A 22760-nucleotide genomic window follows, 5' to 3' on the forward strand; every position below is an offset into this window, starting at 1 on the left:
TGAGATGAAGCTCGGGTCAGACTTCCTGGGTCCAAGTTCTAGTCCCACAACCTAGAACCTATGACCCTGACAGTGACTTAGCCTCTCCCTCCGCTTTCTTGTTTATAAACAGTGACTGCACCTGCTGTGCTGCGGCGGGGGGGGGGGGGGGGGGGGGGGGGGGGGGGGGGGGCGGCTTCACCCAGAACCCTCGTCCAGTGTCTGCCATCCTGACAGGAAGGAGCAGCCCCAGGCTACTTAAGACTTTTCTCCCCCTTCTCCACAAATTATAACCAAGCCCTCTTCTCAAGGGAAACACTTAAAAGGGGGGAAACACAAGAAAGAAAGGTGGGAGAAACATTTACTTTAATTCACATTTCCGCCGTAGGGTGGGTACACCGCCACAGTATTTGCAATTCTGTTCAAAGGTGAGCCTGCAGATGTGACCACAAACAGCACACGCGTGGGTCTGTGCTGTTCCACGACACCGTGCCCCCAGTCTGCTCTGGCGAACAGCTATGGTTTCCGCAGGTACTTGAGCTTGAAAACTGCTGAGAGGTTTACCGTGAACTGTTCCAAGCTTCCAGCCGAAGGCAACATGGATGAAGGTCAAAGAACTGTCCTTTCTCATCCACAGGGCACCTGGTGGAGGCGGGAGACACCACGTGCTTCAGGACAGGCAGACACAGGCGCCAAGAACGCCGAAGCGTTCACACTCACGACGCCTGGCTTAGCAAGTTTCAGAACTGTGAGAACTATTCTAGTCTGTCCGGTCCTCCTCATAGCCTAGGAATCAACACAGGAGAAACACTAACATTTTACAATTTTAATACAGAGTATTTCTAACAGAGATGCCACTTAAGAAAAAAAATAAACTCATGCCACCGAAGGAAGGGGTCTTGTCCTTCCTTCATTTCGTTACTTCATCAGCAGCTAAAATCATTTCTGCCGTATTATCAAGTGCTGGATTTTCAAATTAGGTGAAGAGATAACGCAAAAGGCCCAGAGGTGCTCTGGCCAAGCTCCCCAGAGAGCGGGCCCCGCTCCAGCACTGCTCGTGGCAAAGGCGAGGGGGCCAGGCAATGGCGAGCGCAGGAGCCTGGGAACGTCACCCGGCTCACGGAACAGTCTCACAGCGCAGAGATCATGTCAGGAACACACCCAAAACGCAGGCTGCCCCAGCCTAACTTACGGTAAAATAAGCGAACCAAATACATTTCAGCTTAAATATATTTCATTTATTTCTTCGTAGTGAAAGAATCTGTTTAAACTCTGAAAAGAACGTTTTTTCTAATGACTTCTGAATTTCTTAGAACTCACTCTAAGCTTGAAACAAATCAAAGTAAAGAAAAAAAGCGGTAAATGGAAATGACCAAGGATTTTCTCCAGTAAATTGAGTGTAAATAATAGGCTTTATCTTTAGCTGAGAGAATGGGGAAGACACACCACCAAAAAGATTTTTAAGCTTACAGTAAAAATAGACAAAGTGCAAAACGTTCACATTTTCTTAAACTCTGAATGAACACTAAGAATAATTATTAATTACCAGCGATATTACATACTCACTTTTAAACAAGTTTACCTTAAGGTCCCCCTCTCCCATCATAAGATATTTGCATCCCTAAAAATGAAAGGGAAACATGGAGGCAGCTCCAGTCAAGCCAGCCTGTTGTACTCAACTGAACAAAAAATGTCACCACCACCATCAACAACAAAACCCAGCTCTATAAAGGCTAGAAACTGGATAAGAAAATAGTTAACAAGACTTTCCTCCCTCCGATCATATCTCTCCCTCCAAGGGTGACTAAATATTTTTAAAAGAGGGGTGAGCCAACTAAACACAATTTAAAACATGCCCCTAACTCAATGAACACACCTCAGGCTTTGGCAGGAGAAGATAGGGGTTTAAGAGCACTTATTCACAAATGACTGAAGAGCCTTAAGAAAAAACTATTCTGTGCCTACATTACTTCCACACAGAGGCAACCTTCCAAATTAACCACATTGTACCTACTAACATCTTTTAAAAGAATCAATACTTTAAATATCAAAGATATTTAAATCCCAGGTTTAGGAAATGACTGTTAGGACAATGAGTCATCTGTTGGTACAAATCACCCGAAGTACCATTTATATACAAGGAACCAGAAAAAGAGCGAGGAGAGGGGAAGGTAAAAGGCTTGAACTAATCTACCTACTTAAATCTCCTACCAAAGAAAATCAGACTAAGAGGATTGCATAGATTTTGTCCCAAAATAAAACCTTTAAAATGCTTACTTTAAAGTAGTAAATTTGTGCATATAATGTTTTAAATTGGCATTATAAATTCATAAAATCCCATTCAAATTTTATCAAGATGAAAACTGTTAAATATTTATGCAATTATTTTTTTGTTTTTTTTTTTTTTTTTTTTTTTTTTTTAGAGTAAATAAAAATTTCTAAAATTGGAGTAGAAACAAAGAAACACAAAATCAAAAGCAACTGATGCCTAGGCTCTAAGTAAAGAACCCTCGGAGCCAGGAAATCTTGGCGGGGGACATACTTACTCACCTTTACCGAAACAGGTCCTTTAGACCGAAACAAAACTACAACAGCAACTAAAAACTTAAATAAAAAACAGTGAAACTGAAGTTGAAGTCCTGGGGATTCTTAAGTAACTTCTGAAACTATACACTTAAAAGGCCACTCATCACACTGACTCCATATCCTAGAAGGTGACACAGAGCTAGGCAAGGCTGCGCACATTAAAGTCACTGACAAATTTTCACACTAAGACCAGCCCTAAACAACGTGTGTTCCCTGGCTCTCCTTTTTCACAACAGACTGTTAACAGTGTCATTAGGATGGAGACATAGTCATTTAAGTTTGACAACCGGAAATAAAGCATAATGCAGTAAGAACAAAACCAATTCTAAACAAACAATAGCAGAATATTCAACAGATGGAAACGCATGAAATTAAACACAGAATTAGCATAACTTACATGTTTTAAAAGTACATACTTCATTTATAAATACCTCTAATTGACATTCTATTAGGAATCATAAATATTCAAGTGAACATTTGAATTTTCTCTTTAAGAGTTCAGAATTCTTGAAGTCTTTGAAGATTAGTCTCCTTTTGCTGAATGTCCAAGAGTAAAAGTCCTCACAGTCACTTTATGTCTCTAATTAGACATATAAAAGCCTTTATTACCTACTGTGTTGTAATAAGACTTTAAAATTCTGTAATTCTCTTATACTTGTAGAAAGCCTATAGGAGGAAAAAAAAGCGTATTAGCACAGCCAAAATGATGTGCACATATTTCAAATGAATGATATTGTACATGGGCTATAATGTGAAAGCAAAATCCAAAATAAAAGAATGTATTCAACATTAAACATTGAAGCTTCTATTTTAAAATAATATGCTGTACTTACTTATTAAAGATTAATGAAACACAGTGCTGTGGTTCTTTAGTCTTGGTTTATAAGGGGCCAAGGAAGCCAGTTACTTCTTATCACCAATAGATTAATGATGGCAATAGTGATAAGAGTAACTCATTACAGTAAAGGACCTCAAAACATTTACATTTAGTCGATAAATTCCTTTACACATTTCCCTCCAAATATTCACTCCTTTCTTATTGTTCCCCAAACATACTAATTTGTTTTATACTGTTAGCTCCACAATCTTTAAGGGTAAAGACCTGTTTATATTGCCTACCACTGAATCCCATGTTCATGGTGTTCTATAAAGAATGAATGAATGAATGAATGAATGAATGAATGAATGAATGAATGAATGAAAGAAATGCTCTGGCCCCAGGTCCAGCAGTAAAACTCTGGAATGGGAATCACAAAATAGCTCTATAAGCCCAATTATCCTTATGTACAATTCAGGGTGGATGCAATAAAAGTCTAATGTTTCCTTTCTACAGCTTAGGATAATATAGTACACAGTATTCAGCTCCTTCTTTTATTCTAAGTACATAATAAATGATAACTGTTCTTATATCAAGAACTTAGGATATGCCAGGCAATGTTGTAAGCACATCACACACATAATCTCATTAATTGTAAAAAACAAACAAACCCTATAAGGTAGATAAAAGTAACCCTGTCTTTCCATTCCAGGAAAGGTGAGGCTCGAACAGATCATGTAATTTTCCCAGGGGCACCCAGCTAGCAGGTGTGTTCCAACCAGTTCATCAGATCCAAGACCACATGGCTGCTCAAAAAAAATCTAGGCTGAGGTCTCAATGCATTTTCTTTACATTCTGACAAGTTGTGGGATTAACAGAAAATGAGTTCTTACTCTAACCATCAGAATATTAAGAGATTGAAACAGTTCTTAATTATTAGGAAAAAACAAAATATGATTATTAAAATAAATGTATAAAATCATATGTTATACCTTAACAAAATAGCTGTTTAAAAAATCTACCAAAATATATATGAAGATGAGATAAAGAGACCAAGGCCTAATTAACTAAAGAAAAGGGCTTAGTAAGGAGCAGGTGTGATCAGAATGTAAAACCACACCCCAAGTCTGATTTGGACACAGAGAGGAGCAGACTCTCTAAAGGTTATGGGACAAGTTAACTACAGGTGTGTCCCTGTACCCAGGAGCACACTGCCCAGCGCCACAGCACAGTCTCTGTGGAGATCAGTCCAGACCTCCCCAGAGATATTTCCCATGTTCTCTCTTGTTATTCTAAGATATGCACAGGAGGGCACACAGCATGCCTGCGTCTACCTACTATTACTTTACCCTCTTATGGGGGCACTAAAATACAATGTAACATCCAACAGGTATCATAAAGCCATATCTGTCTTTTTGGAAAATAGACCATTTGATATAAATGATGAAACTATGCAAGATGGATGTTAGTACAAGAAAGATGCTTGGAGGGTATTCAAGACAAAGAAACCATTTTCCAGGATTCATTGGCCAGAACCAAAGACAATGCTCATTGTATGTCTCTGCCCAGTAGCATCCTCTGACAGGGCGATGCTGTGCCGGGCACCCTAACTGAGGTGTTAAACAGGTATGAAAAAGTATTAACAGGCTGTCAAAAAAATTACCAATTCACTTAAGGAGGACTAATGCATAAACTCCCCAAAGTTAGCAATTTTGTGCGTCAGTACAGCCCAAATAATTTATTTCAATTGTATGATAATTAGGTGGAACATATAATGACGTTAACAGATCCCATGAATAATTAAGAAAAACTGTAACATCCATTAAGGGAGAAGGAATGTATAGAATCTATATGAAGGAAACAATAAAAATGTGTGTCTTCATCCCTAAGAGAAGACAGGTTTCTCATGTCTTGGCTACAAAAAAATCTAAGAGCACTAACCACCGAGTGGTGACGGTGAGTCACCCTCACCGCCACCAGCACGGCCACAGCTTCTGGCAGCAGCCTGCGGTTTCAGAGGTGCTGTCACATGTAACCTCGTTTTACCCTCACGTGGGCTGTGAGAAAGGTTTTGTCCGCCTCACTGTGCAGAGCAGGCAGGCAGCTGGAGAGCAGGGCCCGGCTCCAGGACGCCAGCAGCCCTGGCTGAGGCCAGCGCCCTCTAGAGAACAACACAGGTAACACCAGGCTCTCAGGTGGAACTACTGCGTGAAGGTGGCTGTTAATATTCTTTCTCAAGGTAATTTTATTTGGATTTAAAACGTTTAAATTGTTTAAAATCTTTTTCATTTAAATTGCATTTTAAATAATTTAAATTTAATTCAGTTTCTCCTGTTTTATCTTACTAGAGGCCTCGTTAAGTGGGTGGACTGAATTTTTCATAAAATGCCAATTACGGGTAGACATTCTGTGTCTATCCTGTTTGAAACCTCTGCTTACCCAGTCATCTTTAAATATAGGGAGGCAACAAGGTGAAATCTTTGCTATTAAGGTGGGGAAGGGGCAAGTAACTTATTTTTAATTTAACTCCCTCTTTTTAACTTAAAAACGTATGTTAAGAAAATATAAGAAATAATCTCTATCACTTGGTTCCCTATTTTAAAAAAATTCTTCTTTGACTTGACTTTTCTGCACTTTTCCCGGGCCACTTAGGTTACTCTCTCTGAGAATATTGTCCTATATTCCTTAGCTGGCTGGCACTGCATGTATCTCTGCAGGCAAACTCAAGTTAATTTTAGAACCATCTGTGATATAAACAAAAAGCAAAATACATGTAATCTGCATACAGAAACAGGGGGGTAAGAACAGCAAGAGAAAAATGCTCTTCAGGTTAAGAAATAAGAGCTGCCATGGCCCGTGTGGCTCAGTTGGCTGGAGCGTCGTCCAATGTGCAGGGTTGGGGGTTTGATCCCAGTCAGGGCGTGTACGGAAGGCAACCAATAGATGTTTCTCTCCCCCACCCCCACCCACCTTCCCTTCTCTCTAAAAATCAACAAGAATATCCTCAGGTGAGGATTTAAAAAAAAGAAAGAGCAGCTGAAAGGTTTCCTCTCTCTCACTGCCTCTCAGCCAAGTCCTTGCAGCTGCCACTGTTCTTGAACAGTGATGGTCAGCTAACGGGGATGCTGTTAGGGGAGGACACCTGCCCCACACAACTGAGAAGGCCAGCTGGGAGCCACTGGCAAACACAGAAATGCTGTGAGCTTGTGAGTACAGGCATGATAGCACATGATAAAAATTTCTTTGTCCGCAAAACAAACTACCTTGGCAGAGATGACCTTGCAGGTGGCTGGCTGAAAGCAGCAGAGAAACCGGTCAGTTCTTACCTCCCAAAAGCATTTACAAGAGCAACGATTTCCTGTCGAGTGAGCTGGAAGCCTTTTGAGGGGCTGTTCTCTGGAAGCTTCTGGATTTCCTTTTCAGAGAACAGTATCTTCAGCGCAGTTCCTAAACCCTGAGTCTAAAGAAAAGAGAGAAACTTACAATCAATTCATATCATAATCACTACAAAGGCCTAAAGAAAAACTCAGTTACTGGGATGAGTAGGAAATGCCCATGAATGGAACTTTGTCATTTTATTCAACTACACAAAATACAGTTTCTACTTCCTCACAGATATGCACATGATACACTGATCTCAGCTGAAGAGTTAACACATATCCTACTGTTCTCAGCCACTAAAAGGCCTCCTAACCTAGGAAATATCACAGTAGGGTTACAATGCTCAACATGTCATGGTAAAAGCACACTTCACAGCTCCTGGCAACTCAAAGCTTAAAAATTATTAGTCACACCTACACTTAATACTTACTTACAGCACTAGAGAAAAAGAAAAAAAATCTGATTTCTGTGTAGCCTCCATTAAAATAATTCTGTCCCCTGATTTTCTGACTTGTCATCTTGGTGAAAAAGCAACGAAACTACCCATCCTTTTTATAGACTACGCAGGGGAGTGAGCTGCTTGGCAGAACTTTCCAATTCTGTGACCAGGTGGCCTTCTTTTCATCACTGAAACAAATTCAGTGACCAAAATTTCATAATTAAGTCTTTCGATATTAGATAAACTAATAAAGTTTACGTTTTAGATAGGTATATAAAATAGTAATATGCCCTATTCATAACCACCGACTTCAGAAAGGAATCTGAGATTGTGTTAGTAGAAACAGCCAGTCATCAACACAGAGTAACAGGAAAACACCCTTGCACACACACATATACCCCACAGCTTAATGCTGTCTTCAGTAATACTACAGAAAACCACCCTCTGGGTCTCTAATGCAATGAACAGCGAGGGCATCTTAATAAAAAGTGTCAGCTCCTCAGTGGGATAATTTAAGGTTAGTAATAGTTTCAAAACAGAAGGCCACACACAAACCTGCAGTTTTCCCCACAGTCGGCATTTGTCACATCCAACGCAGTCCATTATACGAGAGATATTCTTGAAATGTAACCGGAATTCCTCCTAACATGCAGGAAATATGTGTATTCTAATTAGACATTTAAAATGAAAGTACGTTTGTCTGAATTATAAGAAATAAAAGTTTTGAAGTTTATTAGTGAATGACTTGTTTTTCAACAATGAAGAAGGAAATTATTTGAACTATGTAGCATAAAACATTAATGAAAATTTATAAAATTCATTCCATGCATTCGTTCATCAAACTTCACTGAGGGGCAACTCTATGCGAAGCACAGATATGCACTATAGGGACAAGAAAGTAAATAACACACGGTTTTTACTTTCAAGGAGCTTCGTGGGCGCCTCCATTCAGTGTGTGCGTGCGGCAGAGGTAAACAGTCACGTCATGCCTCAGTTATCTCTGGTGTGCTGCTTTGTGCGAGTGGAAATCAGGAAGCTGGCCTAGAACAATGCTAATCCCCACCTCTCTCCGTGGCACTGCATTGCTTGTGCCAGGTGCTCCCCCGTACGGTGAGCGCAGGCTGAACAGGGGTCTCACGGCCCCACACCCACTAGGGCAGCTGCTCAGGAAAGGCCCTGGGTTCTGGGGTAACAGATTCCCACACAGGGAGACTCCCCCTGTGCGCTCCTGGGCATGTTTCCACAGCTAAGGTCAGTCTCATGTTAACGAGGATCACACTAGCTAAGAGAAAGTTTCCTTATCTTTTCAATGGCAAACTTGGAAATAAAAATCATTTTCCTGTTCTGAGGTGAACATCTTATTGCATGACACTGGAAACCTATAGTCTGAAAACTCTGGCCACCTCAAGGTCTGAGGAACCAGTACCTTGGCTAAAGAAAGACAATATAAATAGGACACAAAAACTCCTTTGCTCTCCATTCTCATGCAGTTCATGTTCTTTGGAGCAGATGAGGAAATGGATCTGAGTTCTACTTTACATGCCTTTGAAAAATAGTTAACAAAAGTTTCAGCCTCGCCTTCCTCAGCTAAGGTCAGTCTCTATTATAACACGAGGGTGTTCAGAAGATCAAAAGTATAATATTTATATAAACACTTAGGAAATAGGAAGCATTACAAAAATGAATTAACATTATATTAAATACTACAACAGCAATACACCTCTAAAACAACCATAAGACAAAACAAACTTTCAAAACTAAAATGGAGCTGTGGCTAAAACATTTCATTTCAGAAATATCGAGAAACTCTCACAATGGAGAACCACTCAATGCTAATGTATTAGCTCATGTAGCATATCCACATCTAAAATTTCTTGGGGCCAAATGTGTTTCAGAATTCAGCATTTTTCAGACTTTTGAAACACAGTACTATTTATTATGAAACACTCCACCAGAGTGTGTGGCAACACCCTGTAATCAAATACATTAATGTGTCTGTAAGAATATTTATACAAACACACAAGAATATTTACACAAAGCAGAAATTTTTTAAAGAAGACTATGAATATTCTTACATCAGTTCAGGACAAGTTTTGCTAACTAATTTGCACCAAACACAAGAAACAGGTTTCGGTTTTTGGAGCTCTCTGGATGTTGGTGCTGCATGTACAAGACTGTGGAGCTGAACTAGAAGACGATCTGCCAGCCTATTTCAGTTTCACAACATTTCAAGGGCACAGTGTTTTCCTAACTGTATTCACTGTAGGCAAAGGAAACAAAAGACCTCCTCACATAAAGTGTCATAATGTCCCTAAAATAGTCTCCTTCTGATATCACAGGTTCACAGGTAACTTTTGCCTTTTATGTTAGTCCATAAGGACAAACATGTTTCATAAACGGTAACATTCCATAAAATACACTTTAGAAAAATACACTATTTATTGTCTTCAAAGTGGATTACAGCTCATGATTTTTGAAGGATGAATCAAAACAACAACACACACTGTGATTTTAAATTAAAGTAAGAAAACTCCTTAAAGACGTTTACAAAGGTGCCATACTCAGTCCCAGTGATGGCTGAGGACTTGCTAAGCAGCTGGTAAAAGGAACAGAGAAGGAAGTGTGGAGAAGGGGCTTATTGTATCATTTATAGTAAATCCAACCTGACCAACTCCACCAAGAACTGGGAGAGAAGAGCTCAGGAGAACAGGATTAAAGCACCACCAGTAAACTGCTCCCCAGCCTGTCCCTCCCTGATCAAGAACTTCTTACCTTTAACGATTTGGCCCCCTTTTTGTCACCTGCGAACATGGATTTCTCATCAAAGTGCATGGGAAAGGACCTGATGAAAGGACAATGTTGTAAGTTGCAGATAAAAAATTTAAGTTATATTCAACATATAGCCTGTTCTCAAGTGTGAAAGTGCAGTGATGTTATAGATGATTTTCAAAAAATGTACTTGAGCTCTGGTAGAACTTTCTATCCCTATAGGTATTTAAAATTCATTATTTAGTCATACGGAAGGTTAAGTAAAAGGAAGGTGGCCAACAGTTCACATAAAAACTATTCAAAAAAGACTAAAGCAAGATAAAGATACCTTTGTAATGTATGAGCTCGTAATGTTCTAAAAAAATTATGATAAAAATAATCTAAAAATTAACTAAAAACCATTTATGTGAAAAATGTACATCACTCTCTTAATATTTTAAAGTATCTTTTAAAATTTAAGGCATAATTTACTTTCAGCATTTCTCACTCTGACATTGCTCCATGCTTATTTTAACAGCAGTAAACTCAAGTTTCAGGCCCAGCATTTTTATGGGTTATATTAAGGCAAGGCTAGCAATGTCCCTTAGGGGTCTACTGATGTGCTAACAGGACATCATCTGACCTTAGACAGCAACTGGAAGAAAAAGCATTAAAGTACCATTACACTTTGATGCTACATAAAATGTAAAGTTATATTCAACATATAGCCTGTTCTCAAGTGTGAAAGTGCAGTGATGTTATAGATGATTTTCGCTTAATGTTTTTGGAAGAAATTTCAAATACTGCTGTTCTACTGACCATTCTCTTCTCAGCTCTAACTCTCCCTTTTTCTAATTAACTTTCAGAAGCCAGTTTCTATTGTATTTCAAGCGCTTCCTCGTGAAAACCCAGAGCAGAGGGTTTCAGAGCCCTGATCCGACTCTTACTTTGTGTCCTGGAAGATATCCAGCAGGAGGGTTTTTGTGTCTGCATCGTCTTCCACGTTTCCAGTGTAAAGATCCACAATTGAGCGCTCGAAGTATGGGGCCACCTTCAGTAAAGCGCGCAGCTCAATTAAGTACAAGAAGTACAGGTTCTTTAGCCTCCTTGGGCCTTCTCCCTTGGTTTCCACAGGGTCGAAGCGGCGTTTAAATTCTTTTATATTAGGTCCCCAGCTAGGTTTGCCCCAGGTTTCTAAAGAGAAAGAGCAATACAGGGTATAGTTTTAGTAGACAGGATTTTTTAAAATACAGAATCAGTATTACCCCCCAACAACTTCCACACTAATAGAGGGCACGTTTCTACATAAAAACCCGATTACCTTCCAAAAGATAATTTGAGCACAGATGTAAGTTGATACTGGCATGAAGTCCCGATATAAGCTTGTAGAAGACTCTTTTCTCCAGACATAACCCTATCCAGAAAAATATTCAAAAAGATGTCACATCATTTAGATAACAGAAATACTGAGGGTTTATTTTTAAAGTTAAGATTCAAGGACATTAAGACTAAGTCAAGGAATAGTATGAAATAATTGAATCAAGATCCTCTCAAACAGAGTGGCCTGAATAACTGAATGCAGAACAATGCAGAACAATGCAGAACAAGACAGAAAGTGCTGGGCTGCTGGAGGCTCAAGCCCTGTGGATGCACTTGGCATGTTCCCACGTTCCCCAGGAGGCAACAGCACAGATCTTCACGGTTTAGGCTAAACCAAAGCAAATGTGATGATAAAGTCCTGCTTTGGCTTAACAACAGCTGTTTCTCCTTTCTCCCTTCCCTCCAGAGGCTCTTTCTTTGAACCGACCTGGTAAGGGAGGAAGAAGAGACTAAGTCTGGTCTCTCCCCTCCCCCAGGCCCTTTAGCATGTCTGGTTAACCCCCGCCTGGGAATTCTCTAATATACTAACTGTATGTTCCACTTGTCAGGAGCCAAAGCTGGGAAAACGGTTTTCTGTGCGAGTAGAACCACATCAGGTGGAGCTCAGGGATATGATGGGAAAATTATTTCCTGTGGCCTCAAAGCCACACAGGCTTCTGCTCAAAAGGAAGGTCAAGAAAATCCCACCATCCTATCCCACCCCTGCTCCATTTTAAAAGATTTACCTTATTATAAGAGTAATATGCATTGTGAATGTACTTAATGCCACTATATGTAAATTTAAAAATGGTTAAAATGGTAAATGTTATATTTAATATTTTTTAAGAAAACATTCTGTATAGAAGAACTTAAAAATAAATAAAAATGAAAAAAGTAAACTGTAAGAACCCACTGGATGTACAACAACTGACTTTTTTCTCCCTGACCCCCATCAGGTTTTGTTTGTTTTTGTCATTTTTGCTCCCCGCCCCCCCCATGGGGAAAATCAGCTTCAACAGTGGAAACTAAGCAGCAACCACATTTCTGTGCAGAGGGATTTTTTAAAATGTCAGGGTATATGTGTCTGGCTCGCTCTGCACCTTTTTAAGATTGCTTAGATCTTCAGTTTACTCTACGTTCTATCATAGATGGTCCTGAAGAAAGTAGCTTCTAATAGGAAAAAATAAGTCTTCTGAAATCTCATTCCCTAATTCAGAATTTTTGCTAGAATATTCCCATTGTCATGGATAGAGACCAAATGTAGAAATTAAATTCTATTTTGTAGCCCTGGCCAGTGTGGCTCAATTGGTCCCATGCACCAAGAGGTCACCAGTTCTCAGTGGGGGCAAATGCCCAGGTTTAGAGGGTTGATACCCTGTAGGGGGTGTGCAACACTCAGCCAATCCATGTTTCTCTCTCCCTCTCTCTTTCTCTCAAAAAAAAATCAATAAAAACATATTTTTAAAATTCTATTTTGTAGCTTCCTCCTAAAAGTATATAGCCAATTTGGAATGTTTATGGTTAGAAGAGATACTATCTAAATTAATTTGGTAAAACATTAGGTAAGGCCCTAGCCAGTTTTGCTCAGTGGTTAGAGTGTGAACCCGTGGACTGAAGGGTCCCAGGTTCAATTCTGGCCAAGGTCACGTACCTCGGTTGCAGGCTTGACCCTAGCCCTGTTTGGTACGCATGCAGGAGGCAACCAATCGATGTGTCTCTCTCACATTAGTGTTTTTCTCTCTCTCTCTTCCACTCTCTCTGAAAAGCAATGGAAAAAAAATATCCTCGGGTAAGATTAAAAAAAAAAAAAAAAAAGAAAACATTAGGTAATAATTTCTCTAGTAAAACTTCTAATCGAGTCTGTTATCAGGTGGCAAAATGAGCAGGTTTGAAGTTCGTTCACTCTTTTCCTTCCCACCCACCTCTAACCAGCACTGACTTACACCCAGGAAAATGTCTGAAGACTAGAGAAGGGAAAGCAGGCAAAGCAAAGCTTGTGAAGTTGTTTAGGCCCAAAATGAGACTGAAAACCTAGGTGGAGATTCTAATTTGCAAAGGCCCTAAGTGGAGGTGGGGGATAAGCGAGGAGGGAGGAGTAGAAATATACTTCCATACGTGTGAAAATCAGGTAACTTCAAGCAAAATGGTTATAGTAAAAGATAAACCAGCACACACACACAGAGGCAGCTCTGGGCAGCGGCTCCTGCTTGCAGTCTGCTGCAGCCGAGCAGACACCTTCAGTCACATGCTTAAGTAAAAAGGAAAGTTCCAGCAACTTCTACTCCTAACAATACAGAGCAATTCACTACCCCATTCAAAAGTGGTTCTCCTCTTTTTTTTTGGTTTCAATTCATTCAAATTCATTTTCAGCAACTGGATTGATTATAGGACACTGATATAATTTTTCCTTGCACAAAAGGGTGAGATCTACTGTTACTTGGCATGTGGACAATGCTTGGTGGTTTTCAGAGGAAGTTTTATAGGCATCTACACTCACAGTTGGATGGCTATTGCCACTTTCATGTCCCAGATGAGGAAACTGAATCTCAGAAAATGTGAGTCAGTTGTCTACAAATAAGAGTGCTCTCCACAACCACGTATCAACACTCAGGGATTCCCATCACTCAGATCCTACAAGAGCGGTGGATACAGTATACCCCAGAATCCCATATTGCCCATAAATGTCATTCCCATCCTCCATTATCAATATTCAGAATCTCTGCCCACCTCTTGTAACTGAAGTATTACTTTTCGCAATTTGTATCTTTAGAATAAAACTAACTAAACAGAGCTAAGCATCTTCTTGCACATAGGCCACTTACCAATATAATTCCTAGCAGTATTTGCACATTAATAATGGTCACATTAACCACAGCCAATATATGCACATAGTTCATTAAAGACAAAGATAAAACAGAACTAACCACTTAGTTTAACTCTGCAGCATTCCTGTCAGGTTACAGCTATGAAATACCAATTTCCCTCCATCACTCAACTCACTCATCTTTCATTAATATATTTTAACTTTTGGTTTCATAAATTAATGGCAATTTGGTAAATTTTTTAAAAGCATAATATATCCAGTTGTTAAAATCCTAGAATGTTTCAGCTTTCCATTAGTAACATTTTACATTTCCAGTATTTTCAATATTAGAAAATATAAGAATGCAAAAGCTTCTAGTGTATTGGGATCTACACTGCTTCACCCTTTGGCTAGACAAGCTCAGCTTATAGTAACATGTGTGAGTGTGCATAACCCTCCTGAACTCAAATCTACCTTCCCTCAGCTTCATATATAAAAACACTTCCTTCCAAAAGGAAGGTGTGCTCTGACCCAGGTCTGCTTGCGGCTCATTGGAACTGTGTCTGGGCGAGCAGCACACAGAGTGGCAGGAGGACTGGGGAGCCTGCTGACAGTATCTGCCCTGCGTATTTCCATCATGCGGGATTTTGGCCTCAAAAATTTCAAATAATTGCATCCCAAAATGTAATTATCTAAAACATGTTATTTTCTTTCAAACACAGTCAAAATTAGTTGTCTAGGCAATGAATCCTAAAACTTAAAAAAATATATTAAGTAAATCAATACATTTCTTACAAGAACCCAATAAGTTTAAAACGCAGACATAGTTTACCTTCTAGCCACGTGTAGAATGATTCTCCTTTAAAAAAACACACACATATAGAACTGGGTTAAAATAACTTAAACAGTTATTAGAATAAATTAAGTCTATAAAATATGAGAGATTAAGAAATATCCAGTTTCATGTGAAGTAAAAAAATAGGCACATGGTTCTAGAAAATAAAGCCCAAAAAGAATTAAGTATTGAAAGAATGTTCTTATAAATGATATTTTGACTAGTAAAATTTTTGAGAAAATATTTCAGTCAAAATATTATCTAAATCTTATTCATTAGAATGCATAAACAACCAAGGGTATGGGAGGAGAGTTTAACAATTTTAAATGCTCTTGATGATAACTATAGCACTCTTTTAAAATTCCAGAAGAAAATAGTGGATTATAATTAAGACAAAAATCTAATTATTATTCTATTTTTCCTGATTCAGTAAAGGTAGGTATATGTACTCAATTTTCTAAGACTACTAAATTTCAAGGGATAATTTTTTTAATTCCTTTATTTTCAAGATATTCTTCAGAAAAGCTACTGACTAAAACACAGAGGGCCCTGACTTCTCTGAGCACTGTTGCTAAAGAACTATTTCTAGACCAGCACTGCTATTCACTGAAAACAAAACGGCAGCCAATAAAGATCGAAAGAGTGAATGCACTTCCAAAGTTCCCTATCCTTACTTTATTTTAATTAAGAAAAGCATGATAAAAAATTCTCAACACAGGTGAGCTGAGTAAGAATCTAAGGGATAAATTAGATGGTGGGAAATTATTGTGCCTCCTGAGACTCTACACACTTTGCAAAACTCCATCTTCCTACAGATTCATTCACTCAACATCCTCTTACTAAGGATCATTCATCATCATCTCCCTTTTTTATTCAAAAAACCCCCATGCTTACAGGAAAGTCTAGCTCCCAAGGTTCTCAATAATGTGGCCTCTACCCGTCTTCCTAAACTACCCCATACAAAGTCCTTCCTGCCGCCCACAGGCCTCCCTGCACATGCTTGGTTTCCCTTTGTCAGAGCCTTGTCCGCACCGTCTCCTCCAAACAGCACGTACTGCCCGGGTCTGCGGGCCTAAGCTCTCCCGCATCACTCCAGTGAGGTGCGGCGTCTCCACCTCTGCAGAGCTGTGGCCAACTGTCTGAGCTATGCCTGAGTGGTCGGTGCTTCTCATCACTGTGGACAGAGCTTATCCTTCCTGCTACAACGCTCGTCTCCTAGGGGAGGCGACACGTGTTATGCATCTTTCTGCACATCACAATGCCTCTGAATGTCCATTTAAAATAATTATTCATTTGAAATAGGTATTTTGGCAGTTTGGGGGCATCTTAAGACCGATGGTCAGTAACCCAGAGTAACCCACTGTTGTTGATAAGTTAGTATTACTCATCAGATTAAGTACCATAATGGTGACTGAGGTTATACGTTTCAAAGTCAGTAAGAAAATACATAAGTCACAAGACACACTATCTGGTCAAACTAGTACCTTGACTTCCGTTTCTTCAGAGTGTAACAAGTAGATTATTATAACCAGAAAGTGGAGAAGTTGGAATGTGATCATGGTTGCTACACTAAACATTTAGCAAAAATGACCTTTATACTTTTTTTAACATAGGGTAACTTTATATTATTAAAAAATACTCATTTTTGTCACCATCCATTGGTAGCTATGTTCTGAAAAAATAAGATAAACACTTTCTTTGGAATTATAGGAAAAAACAAATTTTGATCATTAAAAACATTTCCTCTACTTGAAACTAAAACACAAGAGTTTAACTCACCATCATCTTCTCCTGAAAGAGAAAATAAAAGACAAGATTTTAGAAAATGTGTTACACAACTCAGATTCTAATCCTATTAATTTTAACACAGGATTATGCCTAACTGTGTGTTAAACTATTAATTATACCATGAACCTTGGTCAGTGTGTAGTTATCCTGCAAATGAAACTTCTTAAGAATATAGGCCAAACAGTACAAGATTTTCACGTTTTATACAATAAATGAGAAAGCAACTAAAAATAATAAAGACCACTAGTTTCAAAGATTAACAACTGTACAAAGCCACTGCTCTAATCATCAGGCACAGGACCCTCCTGAGCACTGCTGTTTCAGGCCGGGATACTTCTGTCTTAAATTACTGCTCCTTGGCACATACACACCTTGACAGAAGTGCTTCCCAAACTGTAATCAGCGAAACCCTCGCTGCATTTCACATCTGCAGAAAGGTTCTGCTGTTCAAACGCTGTTGGGGGCTGGCCATGGAAGCCTAGAGTCCTGGCTCAGGAATGGCCTGGAAGAAGCAGTCACGATACTGGAGCTGCCAGTCAGCGGTTGGCAGTGTCAGTGGAGACAGCACTCAGTCAGCACCAGCAGGAGCAGTTTCATTGCTTCACAGGGCCCCTTCTCTCTCACCTAATCTTCTGTCCCGCTCTTTCATATTTCTCTTTCCTTCTTTTCGCCTTTTCTCCTGTTTTTTTCTATAGAGCACTTTCCTTCCCTCCTCTCCTCCCCAACAGTCTCATGACTCTGACTTATCATAATATGGAAGTGAAGTATTTCTTAGGACTTGATGGTTTTATTAAATGAACAATTATATTTTCTGCTTTAAAAGTAAGTGATCATATTATTCAGCCATCAAAAAAGAATGAAATCTTGCTATTTGCAGCAACATGGATGGACCTTAAGAGCATTATGCTAAGTCAGAAAAAGACAAACACACTATGGTCTCAGTTATATGTGGAATCTAAAAACAAAAGAAAACCAAAACACCAAACTCTTAGATACAGAGAACAGATAGGTGGTTGCCAGAGGCCAGGGGGGAAGAGAGTGAAATGGGTGAAGGAGGTCTTATAACAGATCTCCAATTATAAAGTAAGTAAGTCCTGGGACATAATGCACAGCATGGTGACTACGGTTAATAACACTGTATTGTATATTTGAAAGTTGCCAAGAGAGTAGGTCTTAAAAGTTCTCACCACAAGAAAAATAAATTTGTTGCTCAGCCGTCGTGGCTCAGAGGTTGAGCATCAACCTATGATATAGGAGATCGGGTTCGATTCCTGGTCAAGGCGCATGCCCGGAGTTGCGGGCTCGATCCCCAGGGGGGCTGCAGGACACAGCCGATCAATGACTCTCATCAATGACTCTCATCACTGATGTATCTCTCTCCTCTCTCCCTCTCTCTCTCTCTCTCTCTCTCTCTCTCTCTCTCTCCCTTCCTCTCTCTGAAATCAATAAAGACATTTGAAAAAAGAAAAAAACAAAAAAACAAATTTGTAACTGTGTGGTGACGGATGTTAACTAGACTCATTGTGGTGATCATTTCACAATAGATACAAGCAACAAGTCATTATGCTGTATACCTAAAACTAATATAGTTATACATCAATTTTAAAAAGTTTTGTAAAATTCTAATCCTTAAGGGAAAAAAAAGCAATCAAACAGAGGAACAGTCTGGAAGAACACCTTCCGAACCACGTATGGTGGCAGGTGGGGGTCGGGGTGGAGAGCATTCCCCTTTTATGTTATGCAAATTTTGTATTGTTCTAATTTTTAGAAAATCTCGTGAAATAAAAACATTTAAGTTGAAGACAGAAAAGTTGTGAAGTACAAGAGACAAGGGTAAGGAGCCATGCGTGCCTGCCCCATGATCCTTCTGCAGGCAGGGTGAAAATGAACTTGGGGAGGAATATTTGCCACACTGATAGAGCAGGCCATTCACTCAACCTTCCTAATCTCTCTGGTTCTCAGAAGTACACAAAGATATAAACCTAGATCGGGAAGTTCAAGTTCTTATATCAACCCCGGTATGAAGAAAACACTGGAATGGCAAGACAAGGGCAAGGGTGCTCCCAGGGGTTGGCTCCTCCCAAGTAAGAATAGATGAGATGTTTTATACTGAATACCTCCCACTGTCTACAGCAATGCCGTCCCACAGAGACACAATGCCAGCCGCATATGTAGTTTAAAATTTTTTGTAGTAAAATTTTTTAATAAAATATTTTCTAATATCCATAATATAGTGTACATGCACTATAATACAACAAGAATTTAAGCAGTCCTACCAAAATAAAGTTCTGTTTAATTGCAAAAATATTTTACACTGCCTTTTCAGTTTAAATCAACTACATTTAAATCAAATGTAAAATTTAGTTTTATGCAAGACACGTATCATGTGCTCAGTAGCAGGACATGGCAAGTAGCTGCCTTCTCAGACGGTGTGGGTTCAGAGTGGTGCTTCAGGCAACCTAACTTCCCAAAACTGCTCTGCATCTTGAGACTCAAAGTGTGGTGCACAGTCAGCACCCTGGGCATCGCTGGGAAGCTGTGACAAGCTTGGGCCTTACCCAAGACCTACAGAATCAGAACCTGTATTTTAACAAGGCTCCTCGGTGATCTGTAGGCACACTAAATTTGAGAAACACCGCTGCATACTAGAGTCCTGGAGAGTAAAGATTACCAACACCTGGGTCCAATCCCAGAAATCCACTTAATTGGCCTGGGATAGGGCCTGGCATCCAGGATTTTAAAAGCTCCCAAGAAACTGCCGGTATATGGATTACTCATATATTCTAACTAATTTTACATAAAGCTCCTAGTTTAGGGCCTGGCACATACCAGGTGCTCAATGAAAACATGTAGAAATCTTGAAACTTAACTATGGGCATTTAATATACTTTTGATAATTCAAATGATCAAAACATAAAACAGTTGAAAACTTTCTCAAATTAAGTTTAGTTATAAAGGCATTTTGTAAACAATCTCTAAAAGCATGAAAATGTATTAAAAAACCCACCTCGGCTGGGCGCCAGAGGATTTAGAGGACGATAAACAGATCGAGGCCTGAAAAAGAAACCCCCACAAAACTCAAACATAAAATAATGTGAGTTTGTTACAGGATTTTTTCCAACAGAAACACTCTCTTCCCTCCCCTTCCCTCCATCCAGCCGTCCCTCCCCCACCCCTCTAGTTACTTGAAACAGTTTTCTTCGTAGATGCTGTTCCACACTCTCCACGCAGACGGCCCTTTGTAGCCAGTGTAACGCTCTGGGTTCAGCAGCAGGTCCACATACTGGGCAGCTGGAGACCTCTCATCTAAATAAGAAACAATTCGTAAACCATCCCTATTTCACAATTATCTCAAATTTAGCATCGCAAAGCCAACAGGACTACCACAAGGTTAGAGAACTGCTACACTTTTCAAGGAACCTCTGACTTAACCGGCAGAGTGGCTGGACTTGTGACTGCACTGGACCCAGGATTTGTGGTAACCTGGTTGGAAGAGGGCACACTCCTCCCTCCTCTGAAGTCATGCGGAGCCCTCGCCTTGCTAGAGGCATCCACTGTCTTCAGTTTACCACCAGGACTGAAAAGACCTGGCAGAATCACTACTTGTTTTAATATTTATTTTCTCTCTTCCCTAAGTATATACCTATCCACACACATGCTTGGAAACATTTATTTTGTAAGCATGTATTATATTCAAACTAGAGATCCTGTTACTCTCCACTTTTGACTTATGATGTACATGGCTCAATAATGTGATTCAAATTTGATCATTCCTAGGCTTACACATGGTCTAGTTTAAAAAAAAAGTGACTATTTTTACCAATGTTAACATATTAAAGTGGTTTTTTTCCCCTCTCAAACTAATACAGTAGGCACAATTTCAAAAACTTGTTAAGATATTTAAAATTAAATAACCATTTTCCATGTTAAAACCTAAATGACCGTTTACTAGATCTCCACTGTTTGGATACATTTTAATAGAGATCGCTGAGGGCCCCAAGATAAAGAAAAATGGTATTTATTACTGAGGCTCACATTCTAGGCAGAAAGGGAAACACATGCTCTCATACTCATAGAAAAATTATAACATTTGTTCAAAAATGCATAGTCATAATGCATAGAAGCTGAAGTGCTATATGTTGGCACTGACGTATTCCTTTATTCATGGGCTTCCTACCTACTAAATTAATAGTATGTGAGCACCTGACTTAAAATAGTGACCAACCCGGCGGGCATGGCTCAGCAGTTGAGTGTCGACCTAGGATCCAGGCGATGGGGTTCGATTTCTGGTCAGGGCACATGCCCGGGTTGTGGGCTCGATCCCCAGTTGGGGGCGTGCAGGAGGCAGCCGATCAATGACTTTCTCATCATTGATGTTTCTCTCTCTCTTGCTTCCTCTCTCTGAAATCAATAAAGATATATTTAAAAAAAAATAGTGGCCAAATATGGTCATTAAAATATTTAGTCTCTCTTCTTTTCATCACCTGATAGTGTATTTTCCTGTCAGCCAACATTCATTACCACTCACTGACCACAGACTGAGCTAATCCATAATCATAAGGGGAAAATGGCACCTGATCCATGCCTTCTAAGAACTACCTGGCACTTTCATGATATAGGAAGAGTACAAAGAGAACTACAACTTATCACCACTAAGTGAGTTGTGTCAAACTTAAAGACAATGGAAACCTGATTTGGAGAACATCGGCTCTATTTCTAGCCCTAACATCTGGCTACCCCACTCTACAAGGCACTGGAAACAGTTAATTTACAGATGGATGAACAGACACTGCCCAAGGTCAGAAATTGATTCAAGACTTAAAAACTAAATGAAATTTTTTAAAATTCTAATTTAAAAACAAAGATTCAAATTATGAAGTTAATAAAAGTATGGCTTTTATATATAGTAAAATTCCAACAAAAGTTTACCAATTCACTAGCTTTTGTAATATATTTTTAATTTCTTTGATCTGTTCTTGAGTAAATTTATTTGCAAAATTAATTCAATTATGTATATAAGCTTCAAAAATATTATTAAATATTATTAAATATACATATATACTGACATACAAATCTATGTACACATGTATAAAGCGTGTGTGTGTGTGCGTGTAAGCCCACACATATGTAGGGCCATCTATGAAAGTGCAGACTGGATTAGTATCAACATTTTTGCCAACAAAAACAACCAGATTCAGATATTAAAGTATAAAGATTTAAAAATAAGAGCAGAAGAATCACAGAAGCAAAATAAATTATATCAATTTATAATTACCTTAGGTAAAACATACTTTCTCAAGGTTCTTAACATGTAGTCCCTTAATTCAATCAAAAGTTGTTTAATAGCCCTGGCTAGTGCTGCTCAGTGGTAGAGCATCAACCCGTGCACCAAAGGATCTTGGGTTCGATTCCCAGTCAAGGGCATGTACCTGGGATGCAGGTTGGCAACCAGTCAGTGTCTCTCTCACATCGATGTCTCTCTCTCTCTCTCTCTCTCTCTCTCCCTCCCCACTCCCAGGCACTGGGGATACAGTTGTGAACCAAAAAGGCTAGGCCCTTGCCCTCGAGTGGTTGGATCAGACAGACACGAACTAACTAGGTAACAGGCCAGGCACTCCCAGGTAGTTCTCTGGGTGAGCAGGTTGCACGCAGAGACAGAAGGCGACTGTGGTTACCATTTCACAAGGGAGTGACAGCAGGCTTTCATGAAGTGACATCTGAGCAGAAAGCTGAAGCAAAGAGGCAAGCCACGTATAAAGACAATTAAAAAAAAAATTGAGAGGGGTTAGGGACAGCAGCTTACCCTAAACTGCTAAATTATTTAAAAACCTACTATTTGATCTGTAGGGATCTTCTTCCTTTCAAATGCTGACAGAACTAAATAGCAGAGCACAGGGCTGTATGATGGGTTCCAATGAACTGGGTGTATTCTTCAGAATTTCTGTTTTAGTCCAATGATTTTAGAAAGTGAAATAACTCAGTGACTTGAAACAACCTTCACAGTGTTTGAATCGTACATATAAAT

At 39.4% G+C, this 22760-nt stretch overlaps 1 protein-coding gene across 2 annotated transcripts in view; it reads right to left on the minus strand.

The window, feature by feature from the left end:
• Positions 1–256: 256 nt before the first annotated feature.
• The window catches only part of ERO1B (endoplasmic reticulum oxidoreductase 1 beta), a 44947-nt gene continuing 22443 nt past the window's right edge, over positions 257–22760 (minus strand). The window contains exons 7-15 of one of the 2 annotated variants that reach the window (XR_013997874.1): positions 19921–20041; positions 19739–19789; positions 14945–14971; positions 11272–11364; positions 10898–11144; positions 9975–10044; positions 7758–7844; positions 6709–6842; positions 257–3231 (exon numbers count right to left, since the gene is read on the minus strand). Coding sequence is in view for 1 of the 2 variants with exons in the window: in XM_081124118.1 (XP_080980244.1) it covers positions 3171–3231; positions 6709–6842; positions 7758–7844; positions 9975–10044; positions 10898–11144; positions 11272–11364; positions 14945–14971; positions 19743–19789; positions 19921–20041 (887 nt within the window). In the remaining variant the exon portion in view is untranslated. The remainder of the gene's footprint in view (positions 3232–6708; positions 6843–7757; positions 7845–9974; positions 10045–10897; positions 11145–11271; positions 11365–14944; positions 14972–19738; positions 19790–19920; positions 20042–22760) is intronic. The other variant, XM_081124118.1, reaches the window with a different exon arrangement.

The sequence above is a fragment of the Miniopterus schreibersii genome, assembly GCF_964146895.1.
Source record: "Miniopterus schreibersii genome assembly, chromosome: 21".
NCBI lineage: Eukaryota > Metazoa > Chordata > Mammalia > Chiroptera > Miniopteridae > Miniopterus > Miniopterus schreibersii.